This window comes from Corvus kubaryi, unplaced genomic scaffold (assembly GCF_017639235.1).
Source record: "Corvus kubaryi isolate FWS band 111438036 unplaced genomic scaffold, C.kubaryi_AGA036_p1.0 37312, whole genome shotgun sequence".
In the NCBI taxonomy this organism is placed as follows: domain Eukaryota; kingdom Metazoa; phylum Chordata; class Aves; order Passeriformes; family Corvidae; genus Corvus; species Corvus kubaryi.
In genome coordinates, this window is record NW_024581098.1 from 2672107 (window position 1) to 2693243 (window position 21137).

Consider the following 21137-nt stretch of genomic DNA (forward strand, 5'->3'; position numbering starts at 1 on the left):
ATGTATCAAAACAATAATAATATGTATAGCTGTGTGTACTAGTTTGAAAACAAACCAGTGGGAGGCACCAAGTCAGAATAACAATTTAATGGGGAAATTAAAGAAAAGGGGAAAAAAAAATAAGAGAACACTGGTTCAAACTGACAGAGTCAAGATACAACCTGACTCCCTGTTGTAGCAGTCTGGTAGAATGTTGACTGCAGTCCTCTGAAGCAGTGATCCTGTAGAAAGAGGGTCTGCTCTTCCTCAGAAGGTCCAGTGGTGGCTGTGTAGCTCCTGTTCTCTGGATATCCAGTGGAAAGGTTGTCTCTGGTGGTCAGAATCTCAGATTATATCCACGATGGGATGCTTGGTTCCTCCCCCTGGATGGAGCATCTCACAATGGGGTAATGAGTCACGAGGCCAAGTGTTGATTAGGCTCATTAACAGAAGATAGTCCGGAGGGAGTTATCTCTGAGTCAGGCAGCAGGACAATGATGGGCAATTAACAGAAAGATAGTCTGGGGGGAGGAGGCAAGGAAACACTGCCCCACCTGGTTTCAACGGCTGATGGGGATGGTAATAGAATACACTGCAACCCAGGACACTGTGTTTCAGATATAAATTCTCAGGAATTTCTCAGCATCCATTTGCCCAAGAATTTTCAGCTCAGTAGAGATTCCAGTCCCTACAGCTAAAATGTTCATCAGACTTAATAATTAATTAAATAAATAACTAAATAAATAAATAAATATACCTGACCATTTTACTGTAAAAAAATGAAAAATCCCCACTGGTTCTGTGCCAAGATATTTGTCATGTTAGGTCTGGACCCCAGATAAACCTGCAGATTTTCTTTCTGACAATCTGCTGCAGCCAGTTAGGGTTTGGTTTATTCATCCTCCTTTCCTACTCCCAGCCTGCGTATCCGATGGTTCTGGTCTAATTAGAGACATCACTGTTAGTGTTCTTTAGCAGAAGGAAGAGAGAATTTAGCCCCCATATGCAATCTACTGCAGCATTTAATGTTGCTTTCTCAGAGATTAGTAAAATTCTTGCTCTCTCTGGTGTTGCAGGTTAATGTTCAATTCAGGTTATTTCTCACACTACATCTGGTAGCAGTCATTGTTATGAGCAGTCAAAATGTCTGACATATATTTTCTGTTCTTTCACTGAAATACTACATATTTTTTAAAAATTATGTTTGCCCTGAAGTTCACAACATTTTGAATTAAATACACGCATGGGGTATGTCTCAAGGAGCTTCTGCTTGGTTATAGCCCATCAACATGTGCCCCATAAAGACTTCATCCACTTCAGTGTAACATGTGCATAAAACTGGGGAGGCAGGGGTGAGGGAGGGACAGGACAACATTCCGACAAGGGAAGCAATTTCTGAGAAGATTAGCCCATAAAAGAAGTCTTAAAACAAAATTCTTACTAGCCGTCGCAGGAACATATCCTGTCAACATATTTCAGGCATGCTATTTTTCAGCCTAAAAGTCAAGGTTTTATTGAGGTAAAAGATTGTGCTGCAGCTGCCCCCTGTTTTACAGCCACACCGTGGTTTCTTTCAATCCATTTTCCTTCTTTAGAGCTGGCTCAGTATAAATGATACAAGTGCCTGCTCTTCCTGAGCTTTTAATATGGCCTAGATTATTTCTTGGCCACAGCAAAATACTTTTGGGTTTGGGGGAAGGGGAGGGGGAGGGGGTTAGCTTTTGTTTTTCCTTAACCAGGGACAGAAAGATGTATGTCCTAAAGATAGGCTGATCCATTCTAGGCTTAAAAGGACTGCTGTCTGCCCAGGCTGTCCTTTCTCTCTCATTTTCCTATTTCTGTGTAGGTGCTAAAAGGATGCTTGGTCTTGTATTGTTTGTTATGTATTCTTTTTTTAATTAGTGCAGAGAAAAACACAGGGAGACAAGAGAGTGAATGAGCATTGATAACAATTTAAACTCTGTGAGTCTTTGAGCCATAATGATCCTTACATATAATTAGGATTTTAGGTAGGTGTGAATGACTATCACTGCCATCCACCTTGTGATCCTTTGTGTTGTTTGGAGTTTTTTTTATTTCAAATCCATCATCTATGAGTGTACGTTTGTTTATTACAAAAAGCACTTTTGATTTCTGTGCATTTTCAAATGCTGCAGATGCTTTAATGTCCAAAGAGAAGTGAAGGGACATCCATTTACAAAATGAGCCATAAAGGCCTTACATAATTTTATAATGCCTAGCAGTTGATGTCGTTCATTATTATTAATATCCAGTGATAAATTGTAAAAATGCAGAATAAAAGTCAGTCCTAACATGAGAGAGTCACAGCCTATGCACATTTATCTCAGAAGGTCTGAGCTGCCCGGCTTAGTTACTGGAGCTCTATTTTAGTGGTGAGTAGGTGTTTTAAAAGGGTTTATACTGTAAAGGTGCCCCCTCCAGACCAAAAGATAGTTAAATTCACAGTACAGTGACAGACACACACAAAAACAACTTCCGCGCTAAATTCATCAAACAGTAATGGCAAAATATTAAAGTAGGACAATAATTGTAACACCAAGTAGAACTAGCAGTGGAAGCAACAATCTATTTGTAAAATGCATTTCAGTTTGTCAGTCTTTTGCAATCACATTAGAAAGAAATACAAAGGAAATAATACTTCATCAAGAAAAATATGTTCCTGGAAAGCACAAAATGTGAAGAAGAAGGGGTTTTTGGTGCAGTGTTTTGTTTTGGTTTGTCTTTTTCACAAAACGATTTTGTATTTTGCAGGCGGGCATTTTATTGCGACAGAATACGAAGGTATTACTACATACAACATGCAGTTACCTTGCCTTTTACATTCACTACTCCACTTAATCTGCTACTGCCATGGAGAAATGACACATCCTGTCAGTGTGATGCTACGCTGATTCCAGATTTCATCTGGACTTAAACATACGGTGTGTCAGAGCTGGAGTAATGACAGCACTAAATTGACTTGATTCAAATATTTTGGGAAAATACCTATTTAAAGGAACTTATTTCATCGTGTATTTTACCCCTAGTATTTTCCTTTCATTTCTGCACTGTTATGAAACAATGAAACATGAATTTTATAGGCTCTTAGAAAGATATATGATGTCCAAACTAGGTTTAATGTACACACATATCATAGGTTCCAAAACTTTATTCAAAATGTAAAGTGGCCTTTTCCAAGATGAAGAAGCTATACTCTCTATACAAGGTAATAATGGAATTAAACCAAAAAAATTGCACAATACATTTTATCAAAGAGAAGCTTGAAAATAATTTTTAAATTAAATTTCAAAAATGTGAATTCTGGTGTTATTTCATACAAGTAGTTACTTGCAATGAGTAAAACTCTTTAAACATATTATTATTTGAGATATTAAGGAATTTGCTCATTAAATTCCATTTAAAAATGAATTGAGCAGTACTTCAGGATCCAAGATTTCAAACTGGCCAATATTTTGATGCCATGTCAATACTTCACCATCACCTTTTTCCTTGTCATTTGGCTCACTTAGCAGTCATCTGTAAACTACAGAGTCCAAAACCTAGTCTGGGAGCTTGGCTTTTATCTTTGACTCACAGAAGCAAAAAGCACATCTCCAGCTGCTTCCACCTATTGATCCACTCCTACTGTGCTGAAATACTTCTTGAAGTCAGTGTAGCTGGATATTAAAAAAAATGATGCAACCTCTTTGGAAAGATCCTTGAAGAGAAGGTGGAATCACTTTAAAACTTTACTTTTTATTTAGGTCATGCATTCCTGACTAACCCCTGAACTGCTGTTCATAGAGAAATTCAAGTTGGTACCAGAGGTGAAGATCTTTAAAGGTGAAGGTGATCAACCACAGAAAATTTTACTTTACTTTTAGGGTATTTTACAGACTCTCCATCCCTGACTACTTCAAAGTCAGGATTTTTCACTTGTTGCATAAAGGGGAAGAGGGAAAGGGAAAGGGAGAGGGAGAGGGAAAGGGAAAGGCAAAGGCCAAGGGAAAAGGGAAAGGGAAAAAAGGAAAGGAAAATCTGAGTATCTTTTTAGAAGGTTATTTCCAGTATCACTGCATTTCTCCTGGATAGCCAAGCTTCAGTCCATCCTGGAGATGATCCCCATGGAGTGACTGACATCAAGCTGTACCTTGGTTCTCCTCTACAAACTGACAAACAGTTTTGTCTTGCACCCAGTGGTGTTACCTCAGCTAAACAAGTAAAGTGAGATTATGACGTCTGTGTTATAGGTACAAATGAAAATTAATTTTGTTAATGCCAGAGATGGTTGAGTTTGAAGGAGACACGGTGGTTGACATAGTTGAGAAAAGCAACTTTTCAAGTGTACAAGCCCTTTTTTATTCCTTTTATGAGCTGTTCTAACATTATATCTCTGTCCAGATCATGTTCTGTCATTTTGACTACAAGCACTTTTATAATTTTATTTTTGAGAAAAAGTCAATAGATTGTCTCTGAACATACCATCAAGTACTCTAAGTGGGAGCTGAATCTTCTCTTTTGTCATAGGGCTGGGAAACAGCAACTTCTTTCTCCACAGTTTCTGAGGGATGGAAGTAGAAAAAAAGGAAAAAATATGCTTTTCCACAACTTCCTCCCAAAACACTGATCCAGTTCTCTTCCTTAGTAGTGATAGCCTCTTTCTATTACAAAAACCCATCTTCCAGTGATTACAAACAGTATATTTCACATCTGCTACTGCCAGAACAGCTTAAAATGGCATATGACAGAGTGCATGACAAAAGAAATCTGACAGAATCCTTCCATCAATGAAGAGTCAGCCAGGGCATTGAACACGGTCATGGTCAAAATTTTCAGTCACCAGCTGCAAGTGCAATAACCCGAGAAATGTTTTGCAAACCATATTAATCCTGGTAGAAATGTCTGAGTAAACCCTGCTTGGGTTTTCCTTCATAGAAGAGTTGAGAAGTGACAGTAACAGACAGTCTGCTTTCAAGAAGAAATAATGCACTATTAGTTAAGATCATGAAAGGAAAAAAAAAAAAAAAAGAGGGAATTTGCAATTATTTTAACGTATCTGAATGTTGTAATACCACAAAGAGAACTGACCCTAACAAAAAAATTACAAGGATAATACTTACTCCTAACAACTCAAAATGAGTTTTACTTGCTGTTAGATTTGCTCTTTATTCTTATATTGAAAACCTGTTATATTTACCTGGCTCCATTTATCATTCTTGCTTCTGCAGAAAAAGCAAGTGTATATTAAAAAAAATCCCATTTCACTGTGATAGCTACAGTCTTTAGAGTTAATCCTCACTATTGTCCATCCACAATATGCAGTATTGCTTATTTCACATATAGGAAAGAAAACTCTAGGAAAGAAATGTAACTTTACAGTATTTCTTTCAAATAGCAACAACTGGGGAAGAAAAATCAATTATTATGAATTTCTCTCACTAAACATGCAGAACAGGCAGACTTCATCCTTCTTGAACCAAAACAAATGGTACAAGAATTTTCTTCTATTTTGCCTTTCAAATAGGGTACTAGTAGGACCAGGACACTACAACTTAAATTCCCTTTTAGGAAAGAAATGGAGGTCTGTTATTAAGTATCATTGCTATATGTGTGCTTGAGGTAAAGAAAAAAAAAAAATCTTTCTCAAGGCCAGCTCTCCATTCCTAATTTGGTCATGATAGTTGGATCTAACCTAGTATTTACATGCTGGCACAATTCTTGTTTCTAATACTTACTTTTTTCTAATACTTACTTTTTTTGTTATGGATAACAATATACAGATTAACTTAAAATAGATCTCTACCTATAGACCTTCTAACAGCAAAAAAGCGCTTTTTTTCTATTAAAATTAATCATTGATCAAACATTTGTACCTGTCTTTGCTGGATTGGCATATGAAATCATACTATTTTCCTGTTTTCCTTATTCTAAGCTGCATTTAAACATACAATATAGCTTCCCCTTTCTATTTATTTCAGCTTCTTTTAAAATCAATTAAATTTTGGCTTTTCCCTCCTCTCAAAAGTACATTGTATTGGCATTTAAATCAAGAAAACTAACATTTCCCTATTACTGAGATGTGACAAAATGCAGCCCTTTATTTGCAAGCATTTTCATCTCCCATTTACCCAAATCCTCTCAGGAGTTTGTAATAGCAACACTGGCTATTAATTAATGGAGCTGGTTCATTGCATACTTTGAAGAACTGGCACAAATCATTATGAGTTGACAGGGGTGCTGCCCAAATGCTGAGCTGATCACAGTAAAAGAGGATGTGGATGGCATGAGGACACCTCTCTAGAGCAGAGGTTTCTGTCACATTGATGCCATTGCAAAAACAAGTCATTCATAGAGCCTAAGCAGATGAAAGCAAACAATATGCAGCCTTCATCCCCTCACCACTCCCTGAAAAATAACTGTGTTTTGGTTTGGAGGGTTTTTTGTGGGTCTTAAAAGCTTATCAGCTCTTTAAGCCTGTTCTGCACCCTGCTTTTTTGGCTCTATAAGGACAGAAGCAGCTTAAGCTCAATGAGTAATATGGAAACTTGTCACTTCTTTTCCACAGTGTTTCCTGAATCTGGTATTTCACATGTATAATAATTATAGGCCTACAGCATCTCTTTATTCTGTGATTTCAAGCACCTTCAAAGAGAGTCACAATCACAACTTGCAAATATCATGTTGTCTTTTTCTCTTCCTTTAAAACATGATCTTATAGAAAAAGGTGTTAAGGGCTTTTTCGTAGCTTGCACTCCTTTTTTAACTCACATCAGACCTTGAAGTCATTAAAGGAAGAATGTGATGCACACACGCCAAAAAAAAAACCAGGAAAATAAATACATATTTAAAAAACGAAACCCAAACCAACACACCAATTGCACCACAGGCAACATGGAATGCCAGCTTGGTTTTGGAGGCCAAAAACAAGTCATGATTAAATCTTTATTAATAAAAAAATCTTAGTATAAAAAGAGTCATTCTGTACACTTAGAGAAAGGACAAAGATGAAACTATACAATAGCAGTAAAGTAAGACACAAGTCAATTTAAAGACCCTTGAAATCATGTTTTCAGAATTATGCTCTTTTCTGTTGTCATCTGCTATGCATTTATTGTCTCCACCAAGACCATAAGCTTCCTGAAGCAGCCACTTAATACACCTTGGAGTTATGCATAACCGTGACAACCATTAATCTATAATAAAAATATGTTGGCTACATTAATGTTTGCTATTGTTAGTTCAACCAGTGACGGAAAAATATTCATCACGTTTATTGATAGCACATCGAAAAGTTGCATAGATACTTATCAAAAACATTATCATCCAGCTAAATACTTGTTATTTTCCATAATCCCTGATGCATTTCAGTCATGCCCAATAGAATAAACAATCTATATACTAATTAGCTTCATTTAGTCTTCAGCATTGCAATGTTAGAGTAGCTTTTAAGAGCATGACAAAGGATAACAACAATAATGTGATTACTTTGAGTGGAATCCTTTGTCAGATCTAGCCCATAACTAATCTGACAGCAGAATATTGATAGAATTAGTCGCTTAGGAGCAAGTAGCTCTTTAAGCCACAACAAAGCAGGCAGAAGAAATCTAAAAAGAACTAGCAGTTAAGTATCAACTCTGATTAAGGTTGCTCTTCGCCTTGAAAGAGGTCAGTGTCCATTAGGATTACTGGTTTCTTGTGTATCTCCTCTATTCTGTCCTCAAATACCAGCATACATAGGTAGGAGTGAAAGTTGTACCTGGGTATTTGAAGTTGGGATCTATGCACCCTGCTTGATCAAAGAACCCAAACTGATTATTGCTTCTTCATCTAATTGGGCTTTCCAAAAGCAATGCTGTTGACAAGGATTCTTGTAAACTTACACCCTGTAACTGGTACACAAATACTGGATGAAAGACATGTGCCACACAGCAATCCTACTCTGGATTATAGATCTGAATTTTGTTTACATCACTCTGACTGCCCACAGAGCTGGTACCTTAAAGGTAACCTAACTGAATCACCTATTGCAAAGTCACTCAATACACATCTTCCTCCTAAACCTATGATGCCTTATTTTTGCTGACACTTTTCTCTAATTATTCAAGTAAGTCATCAGGATGTTTAATCCTGGAAACTTCCATTAGAGAGACATCTCAAATTATGGCAAATCTGGAAAGAACACGGTAGGCCATGGATATGTCCATTAAGCAATATCATTTTAGCTACTGACAAGTATTTTGAAAATACACTTTTCCACTCTCCTAAAGGTTTTGTTTTCTTCTTGCAGCTGAACCCAGACACAAGGAAGACCTCAAGCCTCTTGGAAAAACAAGTCTGTACGTAGCATCTCAGTAAGAAAAGCCATCACGCTGTCCTTTTCAACTGTTGGTACTGAAGAAATATATATAAAAAGGTTATAAGTAAAATCTTCATTGTATTTACCTCAAAGATATTTATTTATCTGCCTAAGTATTTTTGAATGCATTCTGTTCAGCTTTTTAACATAATGTAAAATGGCCAAACTGTATAAATGGGTGTGCAAGTTCTATAGGTAGATTATTAAATAAACATCACCATAGATGTGAAACAGCAACAGGCACTAACACCTGCATAATGCAAAGTAGCATATGAGTTCATTTGTTAAAATGAAAACATGGAAAGGTTCTATAGCCTTACACTTGATACGTATTTTACTTAAGTCATCAAAACAGCATTGCAACCCACCAGATGGTTTTAGCTGATTATAACTTGTTTACTAACACTTTTACCAAAAGGAAAATTAGCAAGGAAGTTATTCCCACTGTTGTAAAAAAACTCACCTGCTTGCTGAGAGTGTTTTTCTGCCAACAGCTGGTGGAGAGGGTTCACTATGGAAGAAGCTTTTTATCCACCAATATTTATCAACTAACTCAGGTAACCCTGCCAAAGGAGAAAAGCCCACAGCATTAGATACTGGGTGAATAACAGGAAAAACTGAAAACTGTTTCAAAGAAGGGAACAATACCATGCAATGCTTTGTCCTGGTCTGTGATGTTCACAGCATCTGAAGAGCAGGAGGAGCTGGAAGAAACACTGGATTCTGAGCTCAGTCTTGCTGTTTGTGGAAAACAGAGACACACGTAACGAAAAGAAAAAAAAGCTTTGAGAGAGTGCACTATATGTCAGGAGATTTTCAGACATGCTCATATCTCAGAGGAAACAATTTCACTGAGCTACAGAGTGTAACTTCTATACTATATACCCTGTTCTACTCAGTCCTTTTTATAAGAACTTTTATATCAGTTTCTCTCTCACTCTGCTTACTCTTCCCTTAAAAGCATACTGAGATCCATCCGCATAACTTTCACTGAAATCAGTGACAAAACTTAATATCATGGCCACACTGCTATCAAGACAAGCAAGTACATCCTTGAACATTCAAGTCCACAACACCCCAATTGCAATACTTTCCCCTGAGACACAACTAAATACTACACTTGCACTAGTGTCCATCCTGGAGCTAGGAGTCCTAATACACCACATATACTCTCAAAGCAATGATTATTTCACATAGTTAAAAACAGAAATGTGAATTGATTTTGTATTGTGTCTAAACTTGCAAAATAAATAGGAAGTACAGCTAGGAATCATGGCTTGCTAGGCTAGCACTTTTTCTAGGTCACATTTTATAACCAAACATACATGTATATGCATATATAGGATAACTCTAATAATCCTAAATAGAGTAAAAAAAAAAAAAAAGGAGAAAAGGTAGATGAATAAACAGAAGCAGGCACTCATTAAAAGTGAAGTTCCATGATAGGAAAAACTCTCCAAGAAATTAAAAACTACTAAAGACAAGTCTTTGCCCCCAGCTCATCCAGACATCACCTGAAACACATTCTGACACTTTTCCTGAGTGCCAACAACCCGGACAGTTTCTCGGGAGAGGCTCGGGGGGCTCAGCCTCCCTCCAGAGGCGCTCCCCAGGCAGAGAGAAGGGAAGAGGGGAGAGAAGGGCGGGGGGTGTGTCTGGGGTCAACACGCAGCTCCCGGCCGCGCCGAGCACTCACTTCTGTAGTACTGGTTCTTGGCCAGGAGGCAGCCGGCGGAGGGGACGGAGGCCATAGCAGCGACACAACGGGGAATGCGCCTGTCTCCGGGAGAAGCCTGCGGGGGAAAGGATGCGCTGTGCCGGGGAACAGGCTGCGCCCGGCGCGGGAAGCGGTGCCGCTGCCCCGTCCCTGCGGCTCACCTGGTGTCCCAGGGAAAGCGGCGGCCGAGAGGCAGAAATGGGACCCCGCTCCGCAGCGAGCGCCGCCGGGCCCCGGGCCGCTCTTTATGGGACGCGGCGGGCGGCTCCCCCCGACCGGGGGCGGTGGCACAGGAGGGACGGGAGGGAGGGGACAAGAGGGGATGGAGCCTTCGGCTGCAGCCGCCCAGCCCCTGCCCGGCGCCGCCCGGGACAGTTCGCGGCGGATCCCGCGTCCCGCATCGGCCCCCTCGGTCCTTGTCCCTGCGGGTCATCTCAGAGCACATCTCTGGAGTGCCTCAGGCGGCACTACGGGCTGCTGCGTTATTCTCTTCCCTGTGAGGAATGGGAAGAGCTGGGTGAAGCAGACAGGCGCCTGTTTGGGTAAAGACTTTTGTTCAGAAATGCAAACGTGGCTGTGCATATACACTAATTTCTTTAATGAAGCCAAAGGAATGATCTCCACTCTCATGGTAATGAGCAAAACCTGTGATCGTGTAGTCTTGGTAAAATTAGAACGAAGTCCAAGATAGATCACAAAACTACTTTTACCTTCCTGAGATAAATGCAAAAGTCCTTTACATTGTTGTAATCATATAGCATGGCAAAACTAGTCCAACAGTGTGTGTCCTCATCTTTCAGAACTGTCAACAGAAAAAGTAACAAACCAGCTTTGTCTATTTGATTTGCTCCGCCTCCACGACAAAATTTCTTATACTTTTTTTTTTTTCTAGCAGGAACTATGGGTAAGAACACAGACATGTAGTGTGTGTAACACCATGTTACTGTCACACGTCTGCTTGAATAGTGCATTCTATTTCAGATGATAAGGACATAGCTCATAATATCTCCCAGCACATTTGTAAGGGTGTAAACCACACTCCAGGGAAAATGCCTCTAAAACATTATACACACAGAGCATTTGTAACAGGTAAGCAGAGTGTATTTTCATAGGCCTTTTTGCTGATGTGCTGTCAGAGTCTTGACAATGTGGTGGTCTCTCCTGAGCAAAGATTGAAGGCTCATCACTGAGAAATCTGCAAGATGGACACACGAAATACTTTGCAGATGAGTTTGTAGCAAGCACTAGCACCAGTTACCCCATATGTTTATCTTGTTATGTAAAAAGGCACCGTAAGAGTAATAGTACTACTTTTTTTGTTGCAGCTTCTTGTTTATGGATACCTAAATGCATTAGCTTGTTAATACTATTAGCTATTAGCTCATTGTATCAGTCACCTCCTTTCCTGCCTTAATAATCAATTTCCATCTTCAGTCTTGTTCTATTTGAGGGCAATAAACTTCTGCAACACCTCATTTGTTTTTGTCACCTTAAATGCCCTCACACTGAGCACTCTGCTAAATTGTCAGATCCACTGCTGAAAGAAGAGAAGCTTCTCCCCAAAGAGGCATGGGCAATGCTTGTCTTGGGCTGTGAGGGTGGACATATGTAGTCCTCCTGTAGTCCTAGGGCACTGTGTCCTAGACAGAGCTAATAACACTGTCATTTAATGTATCTTCTTTTCTCTTTCTGCTTTAAAATCCTGTTTTAATCTACTCATAGGTTTGTCAAGGACATTATCAGAAAAGCTGTTTAGCTCTAACATGCCCATGGTGTAGGCTTTGTATTTGGCAAGAACACAGAAATAAGTAGCTCTCTTGCAAACCTCACAAATATCCATCCATTTCAGAGCTGTGCCAAAATACTCAGGAACTGTGGAACACTAGGTCTGTAAAATTTTCTGTTGTTTCACTGCTGTGTGTATAATATTTGACTGTATCATTTAGCATATATGGTCATTTACCACTTTTGTTTTGGAGCCCTGTTTAATGCACTGGAATAGAAAGTACTTATTTAATGAGAAGTTTTCCACTATTTCTCTCACTTAATCTGTCATTATGTCCTATCTGTTGTATTTTCCTCTAATAAGAATACAGAATCCTCTGAATATAGAGCTGCAGGTCTCACCAGTGTTTTTTCTTGCATGGTCATTCTGGCAGACTGTTTCTAAAATGCTGGCACAATTATTCTAAAGTATTGCTACAAAACCAAGGTATATTATTATCTTAAGCTAACAAGAGGGTATTCTGAGATCCAAAGGAGCTAAGATAAAAATATCCACAAAGCTTACATGTCTCATATGAGAGCAGTTTAGGACTTTATTTTTTTTAGAACTACTGAGCACTATGCCATACTTCATTTACCCACTTATAGCTGTCATTTGCTTCAGATCCAGATTTAAGTACTCAGTGTGTTGATAAATCAGATTCTCAATCAGACATTGAAAAAAATGGTTAGTGGCCACCTATGATTAATCTAAGTAACTCAGCATCAATTACAAACTCAGGGGCAAGGTTACAATTTAGCTTTCAAGACAGCATTCAATTGCCTTGACCACCGACCTGTTCTTTTCTCCCTTGAAGCCTTGGCTGCATCACTACTCGAATTCTGTCATGAACATGGAAGTAATCCTACTAAAGGCATGCTATAGTCTCTTGAATATAACAAAATCAGTTCATGCTTTTTTTTTCATATATACCCATGCTTTATGCAAAAAGAGGCAGGGGCCCTATGAAATAAATAGTACATGATCCCCACTTTTGTAAAAATGCATTTAACAGACGGTACATTTCCAGCCCTTTGGCTGACTAATACTGTGACCTTAACAATGGGGTTAATAGAATATTTGTATATGCAAACCTAAAATAGACACGGTACTGAATGATATGTGATCCCATCAAACATGGATACTTGTCAGAAAGTAACTTGAAATTAAAAATGAAATCAATATGACCAATTAAATGGATACATCTCCCACCTTATCATGCCAGGATTACCTGATATAACCCTTTATTAGATGTTAAAAGGAAAACATCACTGTCACAAAAAGGAAAACAAACAAACAGGCCATATTGAGTTACACTTTCAAGCTGATCTGTTAATTATTCACTAGACAAAGTTTATCTAATAAACTTAGCTACTCTTTCACTTCTCAGAATATCTGTGAGCATGGTGCCAGTCTTTATGGGGACTTGCTTCGGGTATTTTCTTCCATGCACTTTTATGACATTATTTTTTTACTTTTCCTTGCCACTTAACCTTCTGTAAGAGTATTCTGGCATTAGAAACTGTAGTGTTGCTTCATGGCTGTGTCCTTCGAATGATTGTATGGGTACTCTGGCCGTGTTTAGACAGATGTGAGCAATTTGAGTGAAAGAATTTTTCCACATGCTTATGCAGAAAGGAACAATTTCGGCACATGAGGGTTAAGTATACTCTCCCTTCAAGCCTCTGGAAAAGCAAATTTTGCACCTTTTCATAAATCACAGAATGACAGAATATTCTGAGTTTAAAGGGACCTAGAAGGATCATCGAGTCCAGCTCTTAAGTGAATGGCACATACACGGATCGAGCCCACAACCTTGGCATTATTATCACTGTGCTCTAACCAACTGAGCTAATCTCAAAATCAGTCTTATTACCATCCACAACTAGCATTTCATTCCAAGTTCTTAGAGAAAGTATAAATCATTCTTTTTTTTAAGGGAACTATGTCCCAGTTTGACCATGGCTCTCCATGAGAAGACCAAACTTCCCTGAGTGGTATTTTGTAATGGATGTATTAACATTTTCAGAGAACTTTCAGAAATGTTTCCTTCATGGATCTGTTAGTAACTCCAATTATTCACTGTCTATCTCAACAAATTATTTTGCATACCTGTTCTGTCATATTTTGAAAGGAGTTTATAGAAGAGGCTTGTATTAAAGAAATTTCATAGTTCCACTGTGTGAAGTAAAAAAACTTTGCGATGCAAAAATTACTTATCAAAACCTATTTAGTTTGTTAGCTGCTTCCAAGGACCAGGGCCATCACTTGCTTTTTTCATTCGTTTTACTCTTCAAATATTCCTGCAAGCCAAACAGCTCAGCAGGAATGCAGGGTTCATCTATCAAAACCAAGAGGAGCTGAGGCATTGATGAAGAATTAAATGGCAGAATGAGAGTTGGCAGGGGAATGGAATTTCATACTGCATGTAGCCTGCAAAAGATACATAGGGCATTAGAGCTGCTGGGGAGAGCCTAAGCACAGAAGGGACAAGAAACATTTTTCTTCACCACTGCAGTGTGTGGTACCACTACAAATCATCAGCTCTGTAGCAAAGACCACTCCCAGTAATAAAGTGGTTGCTTACTGGGAGCTCTGGCACTTTCTTTCATTCCTATTATTTTAAATCTTTACTACAAATGTGAATATAAAATCAGGAAAAACAAACAAAACAACACATTTAATGAAGAGAAAAATATTACTTTTTCCTGAAGATTTAAGATACTGGATGAGATAACATCAAAAGCAAAGGGTAAGTACTGATCTCTAGAGTGCATGGAGCACACCTCTGAATGATGCACAACGCCTGAAACATCAGCAAAAGCAGGGAAAACACACACTTTTACATACAAACTGCATGGCCAAAATACTGAAAAATACCGTGCATTGCTAAATTGTTAGAACATCTTTGTGCATTTACAGTTAAATGCCAGTTTTCAAAGGCTCAAAGTTACAAATTTCTCCTTATTCAGCCCAATTAAGGTCCAGTGCAGCACTACACTCATATGAAAACAAAGACATTTTAACATTTGTCATTTTAGTTTTATCTTAGCATTTAAGTGAAACCCGTTTTTCTTTGGATCCATATGCAACAAGCTTCACAAACCCTATAAATTTCTTCCAGCAAGCTAAACCTGTTACATCTTTTACATCTTTCTCAGAAGGCATACGAGTACTTGGAGGTTTTGTTACTTTTGTTTCTTAAGTATTCCAAAGAAGAAGAGTTAAGCTTCCAGCATCAACAGATATAGGGATTATAAACTGTATTCCTACAAAATAGAATATGTAATTGATTGGAAGGTAACTGGATAAAGCGAAATTGAAACACAGGCATATTTATATACAATATGTCCCTGGAAATTTATTATCTATAGAGACGAGAAAAGTTGGCTTGTTATTCAATTTCACATCCATTACAGAGATGCAGGGCCAAACTGCATATTTTAGTATTCTTGTTTATTTTGGTTCAAACAAACATTTTATTAAATAGCATCCACTTTTTCAAATTGCTATAAAGAGTACTGTGCATTTTGATGTACACACACAGACTCTGCTCTCATTCAGTTTTGTACTACTCTCTCTCTGTCCTTGCAGGTAGAATGGACTCAGGCTCACCAGTTTGAACACAACCTGCTACCTTTGCAAAGGCATCCTAGAAGGTGGTAGTAGCCCATCATGCCCCACAGTGCACAGACACTATTCCTCAGCACTGAGAAATGCTGGCATCCTCATTTCTTGACTAGTTGTTCTGTCACCAGGCCAGATGCTCAGAATGGAGCAGCATGAGGTGCAAAAGGAATCAGGGAACTTGTGAACAAGAAGAACATATTCATAATTTTGCAGCTGGAAAATTTCCCATTAACCTAGCAACAGGGCTGGCCCAGGACATCACAGAGCAGAACTGTTCCAAATTTAAGAAGCCAAAGTGTACTTGTACAGCTCTGTTAGAGCAAACTGTCAGACAGGTTACATCCTGAAGGTGTGGCAGACTTACACCTACATGGTGAGGTTGCAACAGCAACACCTGAAGAAACACGAAAGGTTTAATTCACTCACAAATCCCTCCAGCCTGCAGAAGAGAAACGCTGGGAGTGTAGAACTTGTCACTCAAGGATGTCAGGTCAGATCCTCTGCTCATTCTGTTTGTTGTTTCCTTCTTCTCTCAAAATGTAACCAATTTATTAAAATTATTAAATTATTAAATTTATTGAATTGTTAAACCTCAGAAGTGCAAACACCATTAGGACTGACCAGGGACTCTGCCATTTTTTCTAGACTCCCACACATTTAATTTCATCTGAAATTGTAGTTTAAATATGCTTAGTATCATTCTTCGGCCCTGAAGACAACTGGTATGGAATGACCAACAGCCACACTGCAAAATAAGATGTTTACAACCAAAATGGTGAGGAATTGTCTCTTGCTTGTGTTAAAACCCAAGCTGCTTGGCAGTTTTTTGGGAAGAAGCCAGGGAAAGCCCTAAGCCTAAGCCATTCCAGGACCTTTCTAATATCTTAATAGTATGAACAATCATGTTCTGTCTCCTGACAAGGTTCCCTGGCATTAATTTAAGGGTTAGTTAATTTAACATGACATCATGTAAAATCCAGAGTCCAATAATCTGCCAAACAAACTCTCCTAGGCATCCATTTGAAAACATACCATGTTTAACTTTTGGGTGTAGATGGCTTATTAGGGTCCAGTTATTGCATTTCTTTAGATCTTAATGAATCTAATGCAGAGGCTGTTTCCATCTCCAGAGATGCTGCTGGTGGGAAGTCTCTCTCTGAGGCTGCTGCAAAGCTGCCTCCACATGCACAGTGCCACGTCTTTTAGCACAGCAAGGGCTGGAGCACAGCCCCACTCACACAACCAGGGAAGGCCTCCTGCCTTAAAGATGCAACATACCAGCAATAAAAAAGAGAAGAGGCACTGCAAATCTCTGCTTCTGTGACCATTTAGGAGCCAAAACAAAAAGGGAGAGAAAAGAGCCAGACAAGCAACTTCTTTGGGAGACCATTCTTCCCAGTCTCAATCCTGACTGACACCATTGCTGAGCCTCTAAGCGTGACATACTGACACTGCACTTTAAGTTGTCCTTATGAAAAAGGAAAGGTAGCCAAGCTGAGCACTTCACAAGGTAAAAGTGCCCAGCATCCCAGCAGAATTTGCGCCAACTATAAACTCATCTCACTGGCAATGAAGGCATAGTTTGCAGCATTTCCTGGAGCAGAGGAAAGACAGTGAGAAGCTTTTTCATGTCCCCCTGTCTACACATCCTCATAGTTATGTCTGGAAACACTTTTTGACATGATTTGTTTGTTATGTGATATACTGTGTATTTTATCTGCATGCTTTTGTTTTCCTATCTTGTTTTGCTTTTCTAAGATTTTTTTGGACTTTGACCTAGAATTCCCTTGTCCTGTTTGGATAAACATGTTTGAACTCTTAAAGGTCTGTTGATCTATCTTGGATTTCAAAGTATTCTAGTGCTCCTAAGGCTTCATCCCCTTGCATGACCAGCAGTTGCAAGGCAGCACAGACATCTCCTGTGGAATTCAGGGTCCAAAAATAGAAGACAACGTAAAGAACAAAGAGAAGATTCCAAAAGGCTGAGAAGGGTTTTCAGAAAAGGAGAAAGCAATATAGCCCAGAATAGAGACTCTGTTTTTAAACTGGAAACTTAGTTTTAAGAGTTACAGGTATTTTGTTCAGGTATGCCAGAACCCAGGATCTGGAGGTCACAAACTTGGGTCAGACTAGCAGAAAATTACTCTCTGTTCAAGGCAGGGAAAAAGTCATGTTTCACAGAGTCATGGAGTAGGCAGGGGGCATAGATAGGCATGAGGAAAGATTCCTAGCTGAAGGTCTTAGATTTCTTGGTAGAAAATCCAGAGGAACCATAAAGGACAGGACCTCTTTTTTCCAATGTGCTTCATGGTCCAGGAGCGTGAATGAAGCAGTCAGGTTTAGATTAGCAAACATATTACAAATTCTACAATTAAAACCCACAAACATCCCACCAAAGTATAAGGTGGATGCAATTGGTTGGTCTGTGTCAGAATATGCTGTTTACATGGCACAAGACCTAGGAATCTGAGGTCATATTCACTGCTACTGAACCAGTAGAGATACAGGTTTGAAAAACCAAACATAGACAAGGGTCTAAAGATTAGAATCTATAGTGCAGTCAAAGTTCTATACAGTTTAATGAAGTTTTCATATTATTTTCATTTGGTCAGTGTTCTGTCTGCTTCTTATCATTAGATCTGCTGTCGAGGGTTGAGTTTACCTACTTCCCAATTTACCAGTGAAAATAGTGACAGGCAGTTTTTCATTTATCTTCATACTACTGAAGTACAATTGTAAAATGGTTTCACAAGGGTCAGTCTCAGGTATTAGGAGTCTGATCAGACAGAAGGTGCATAGCCCATTTCCCTCACCCTGCTTAAATTCATTTTTTTCCTCCCTTTTGCTTGCATGCTTGCATTGTGGTTAAGTTAACTGCAAGTTTCTCAAGTGAATTCAAGTCCAACATATCCTTTATAAATTTTGAATGGAAAGTGTTTCACACTCTGTGTGAAAGTTGACTTTTGGCGGAACACTGGAATTGGCAGTAATGGAAAGGGACACTAAATAATTATGTGTGTGATCACAGGTTATCATTACTGCTAATTCGTTCCCTCCATTCCTGCCCCTATTTCCTATTTCCCAGCTGTAACAACGCAATCTACTCCCTTTGAAGAATTTTGTTGAGAAAAGCAAGTTATAGAAGACCACAAAATTATAGGAGACCACTAAAACTGCTTATACACCAAAGTTACAAAAGGTATTGTAGGACACATCAGGCTTTATAATGAAACAGAGCAAGAAAGTGAAACAGTTACTCAAAAAAAACAATTAACTGGATGGTTAATACTTGAAAATGTTCTAGAGGATATGATACAGGACATGTGTCTGTCTTTTGTGAGAGCAAAAGAAGCTGTGAGAAGTGCTGAATTTATTTCACATATCACTGTCAGAACAAATGTAGAGAGTAGATTGTTTGAACTCAGCAAGAGGATCTTTACATATCTAGGACTGGTTTATGCAAATCTGAAAACACCATCTCCACTTGGTTCATCTCACTTTCCTTCAATTAGGCTTACCAGCAGCTTAGATCCTCCATATCAGTCAAGAGAGAAGAGCTTATAGCTGGCTGCAAGTGTTCATATTCATTCCTTCACCTCGGAGAAAATGAACTGCTGTCAGCAATTTTAGGAGGTTATCAATCCTGCAACCACAGTCTTAGGCTGTCCTCACTTGTTAATGCAGCAGCTGCTGCTGCCCTGAGAGAGAACTGCTGCCACATGATATTTGACCAACCCACTTTAATCCCTTTCAGGACTGCCAAAAAGGTACTGGCCTGCAGTTTGAGAAATAATTGTTAAAAAGAACAGCTTGCCATTGTACCTACAGTTTTCTTGTAAGTCACCTTTGGGAAAAAGTAGTTCTGTGTGTCTGAAAGAGCTTTGGTATTGGAGCTGGGTCATGCACAGCAAGGTTAAAGTCAGGCAAGCTGCCAGAACAAAGTCATTTTGCACAGCATTGGCTTCAGCTCTCACACATCTGCTCTGTGATTCACCAGCTTGGTGCTGTCAGCCTTTGGAAGGACCAGTGCCTGAACAGAATACAAGACAACTGTTTCTAAATACTTCTGAGGATCTGGGTTCAGGTACTTTTTGTTTTAAAAACAGAGCTGTATCCTTGTAATCTCATCTGGACAACCCAGGAATACCAAACACCTGAAGTGAAATCTTTTTTTATGAATACTATTGGAGAGCTTCTTTCTCAAAACTCCACCTTTTTTTTTTTTTTTATCCCCTAAAACCTCTAACTTTTTTATAAAGGTTTTTTTTTTCCTAACTAGCTCGTTAAAGAAAATATTCACAAATAAGTGCAGCTCAGATTCAATGGTTTAAATCTTCAGGCATATTCGTCTATGCACAATTTGCAATATGCAGAATTTCAGGCAAATGTGGACAAGATGGTTCTGCATCAACCAAAACAGGCACATAGAGCAGGAGCAGTTAGCAATAAATTAAAAGCCAACAAGTAAGAACAAATCCTATGCTCAGACACTCACACTTTGCACATAATTACTATGATTTTGTCTGCATATCACAGATACAGTTTTATATTTTTTGTCTGAGAGTGTAGTACTTAGAGACATAAAATGTCATCTGAACCAAACACCATTTCTGAGTATAAAAGCAGTGATTCAGATACAGTTCATTAACCTCATTCATTTTAATTGTAACCCAGTCCAAAATTATCTCCTTTTCTGTTACACCATAATGACTTCTTTAATTTGCCAGAAGTGCAAAAAATGAGCAAAAGGAAGTTCAGAAAATCTTACTGCAGAATTTCTCCATTTTCTCACAAAATATAGTTGCAAAATATTGTTCTAATAGAAATTTGTATCGAAGTGTGAGTGATTTTAGGGTTTTGAAATTGATAGGAACTGTGATAGTTCTGAAATGGACAGTGTTTGGTAAATTTTAAAGCAGTCTCTCCTTTTCCTTGACTCATTTATTTAGGGTTTCTCAAATGAACTGTTTAAACTCTAGCACTTAATCACATCAACACTTTGATTTCTGTCATAATAAACTCAGAAATTAGGAGTAAATACTGTAATTTGGCCCTGTCATCCCCTCACTACAAACACTGAAGCTCAAACCCAGAAGATTGAACTGGTGCAGGTGTCTGCCCAAGGAGCAGGGCTCACAAGAACCACCAGGGTGGCTCTGGCAGCACCGGAGAAGCACAAGAGGGACTGTGAAGCAGCTGCATTCCCAGTGAGTAAATTCCTCTCCCTGTGGTTTCCCTGCTGTACTATTCCAGGTAGTAAATGAAATCTGGCTCACCCTGTTCTTTGCACTGGCAGCAGGCTCAGCTTGGAAAGGAGCATCTTTTGGCTGCCTTATGGCTCCAAATTCCATCTTCTGTAAACTTGCATCTTGCCAAAGGATCATTAAAGTAATTTTTGTCATTTTTGGTTTGTAAGAGGAAAAAGGCACATTCTTAATACCTAAATATTTTTTACTTTTTTATTATTATTTTTTACAGAATGGAAGATCTGAAAGCAAGCATTTGAATTATGTAATAAAGAATTACATAATTAAGAATTAAGCAATAAAGTTGGGAAATGCACCATCAGCACTGGCCTGTTATATATACACATATCTGAGCTGCGTGGAAATCTGACACAGGCAGATATTTGCCTGTCCAGCTGTTTCTTTCATGGATCTGCAGTGCTGCAAGACAAGCAGGCAGAATTA

The 21137-nt window shown here is 38.8% G+C and overlaps 1 protein-coding gene across 3 annotated transcripts; it reads right to left on the reverse strand.

Annotated features, from left to right (window-relative positions):
• Positions 1–3097: 3097 nt before the first annotated feature.
• PPDPFL (pancreatic progenitor cell differentiation and proliferation factor like) lies at positions 3098–10322 on the reverse strand. 3 transcript variants are annotated; one of them, XM_042029039.1, is made up of 6 exons: positions 10214–10322; positions 10032–10128; positions 8984–9073; positions 8799–8898; positions 4462–4540; positions 3098–3697 (listed from the first exon to the last, which is right to left on the reverse strand). In XM_042029039.1, exons 2-5 carry the CDS (start codon positions 10084–10086, stop codon positions 4501–4503), a joined length of 285 nt encoding a protein of 94 aa, XP_041884973.1. In that variant the 5' UTR covers positions 10087–10128; positions 10214–10322; the 3' UTR covers positions 3098–3697; positions 4462–4500. The 3 variants fall into 3 exon arrangements, with proteins under 3 accessions (XP_041884973.1, XP_041884972.1, XP_041884974.1); XM_042029038.1 differs by having other exon boundaries at positions 3098–4540; XM_042029040.1 differs by lacking the exons at positions 3098–3697; positions 4462–4540 and adding an exon at positions 6908–8370 and having other exon boundaries at positions 10214–10321.
• Positions 10323–21137: the final 10815 nt, after the last annotated feature.

Bases quoted from the DNA above. Each gene is read 5' to 3' on its own strand.
- PPDPFL (XM_042029039.1), bottom strand. From the start codon at position 10,086: ATGGCCTCCGTCCCCTCCGCCGGCTGCCTCCTGGCCAAGAACCAGTAC. The intron at 8,899-8,983 runs GTATTGTTCCCT...CTCCTTTGGCAG, and splicing joins CCAGGACAAAGCATTGCATG to GGTTACCTGAGTTAGTTGAT. The intron at 4,541-8,798 runs GTGAGTTTTTTT...TCCATCCCTCAG, and splicing joins AAAACACTCTCAGCAAGCAG to AAACTGTGGAGAAAGAAGTT.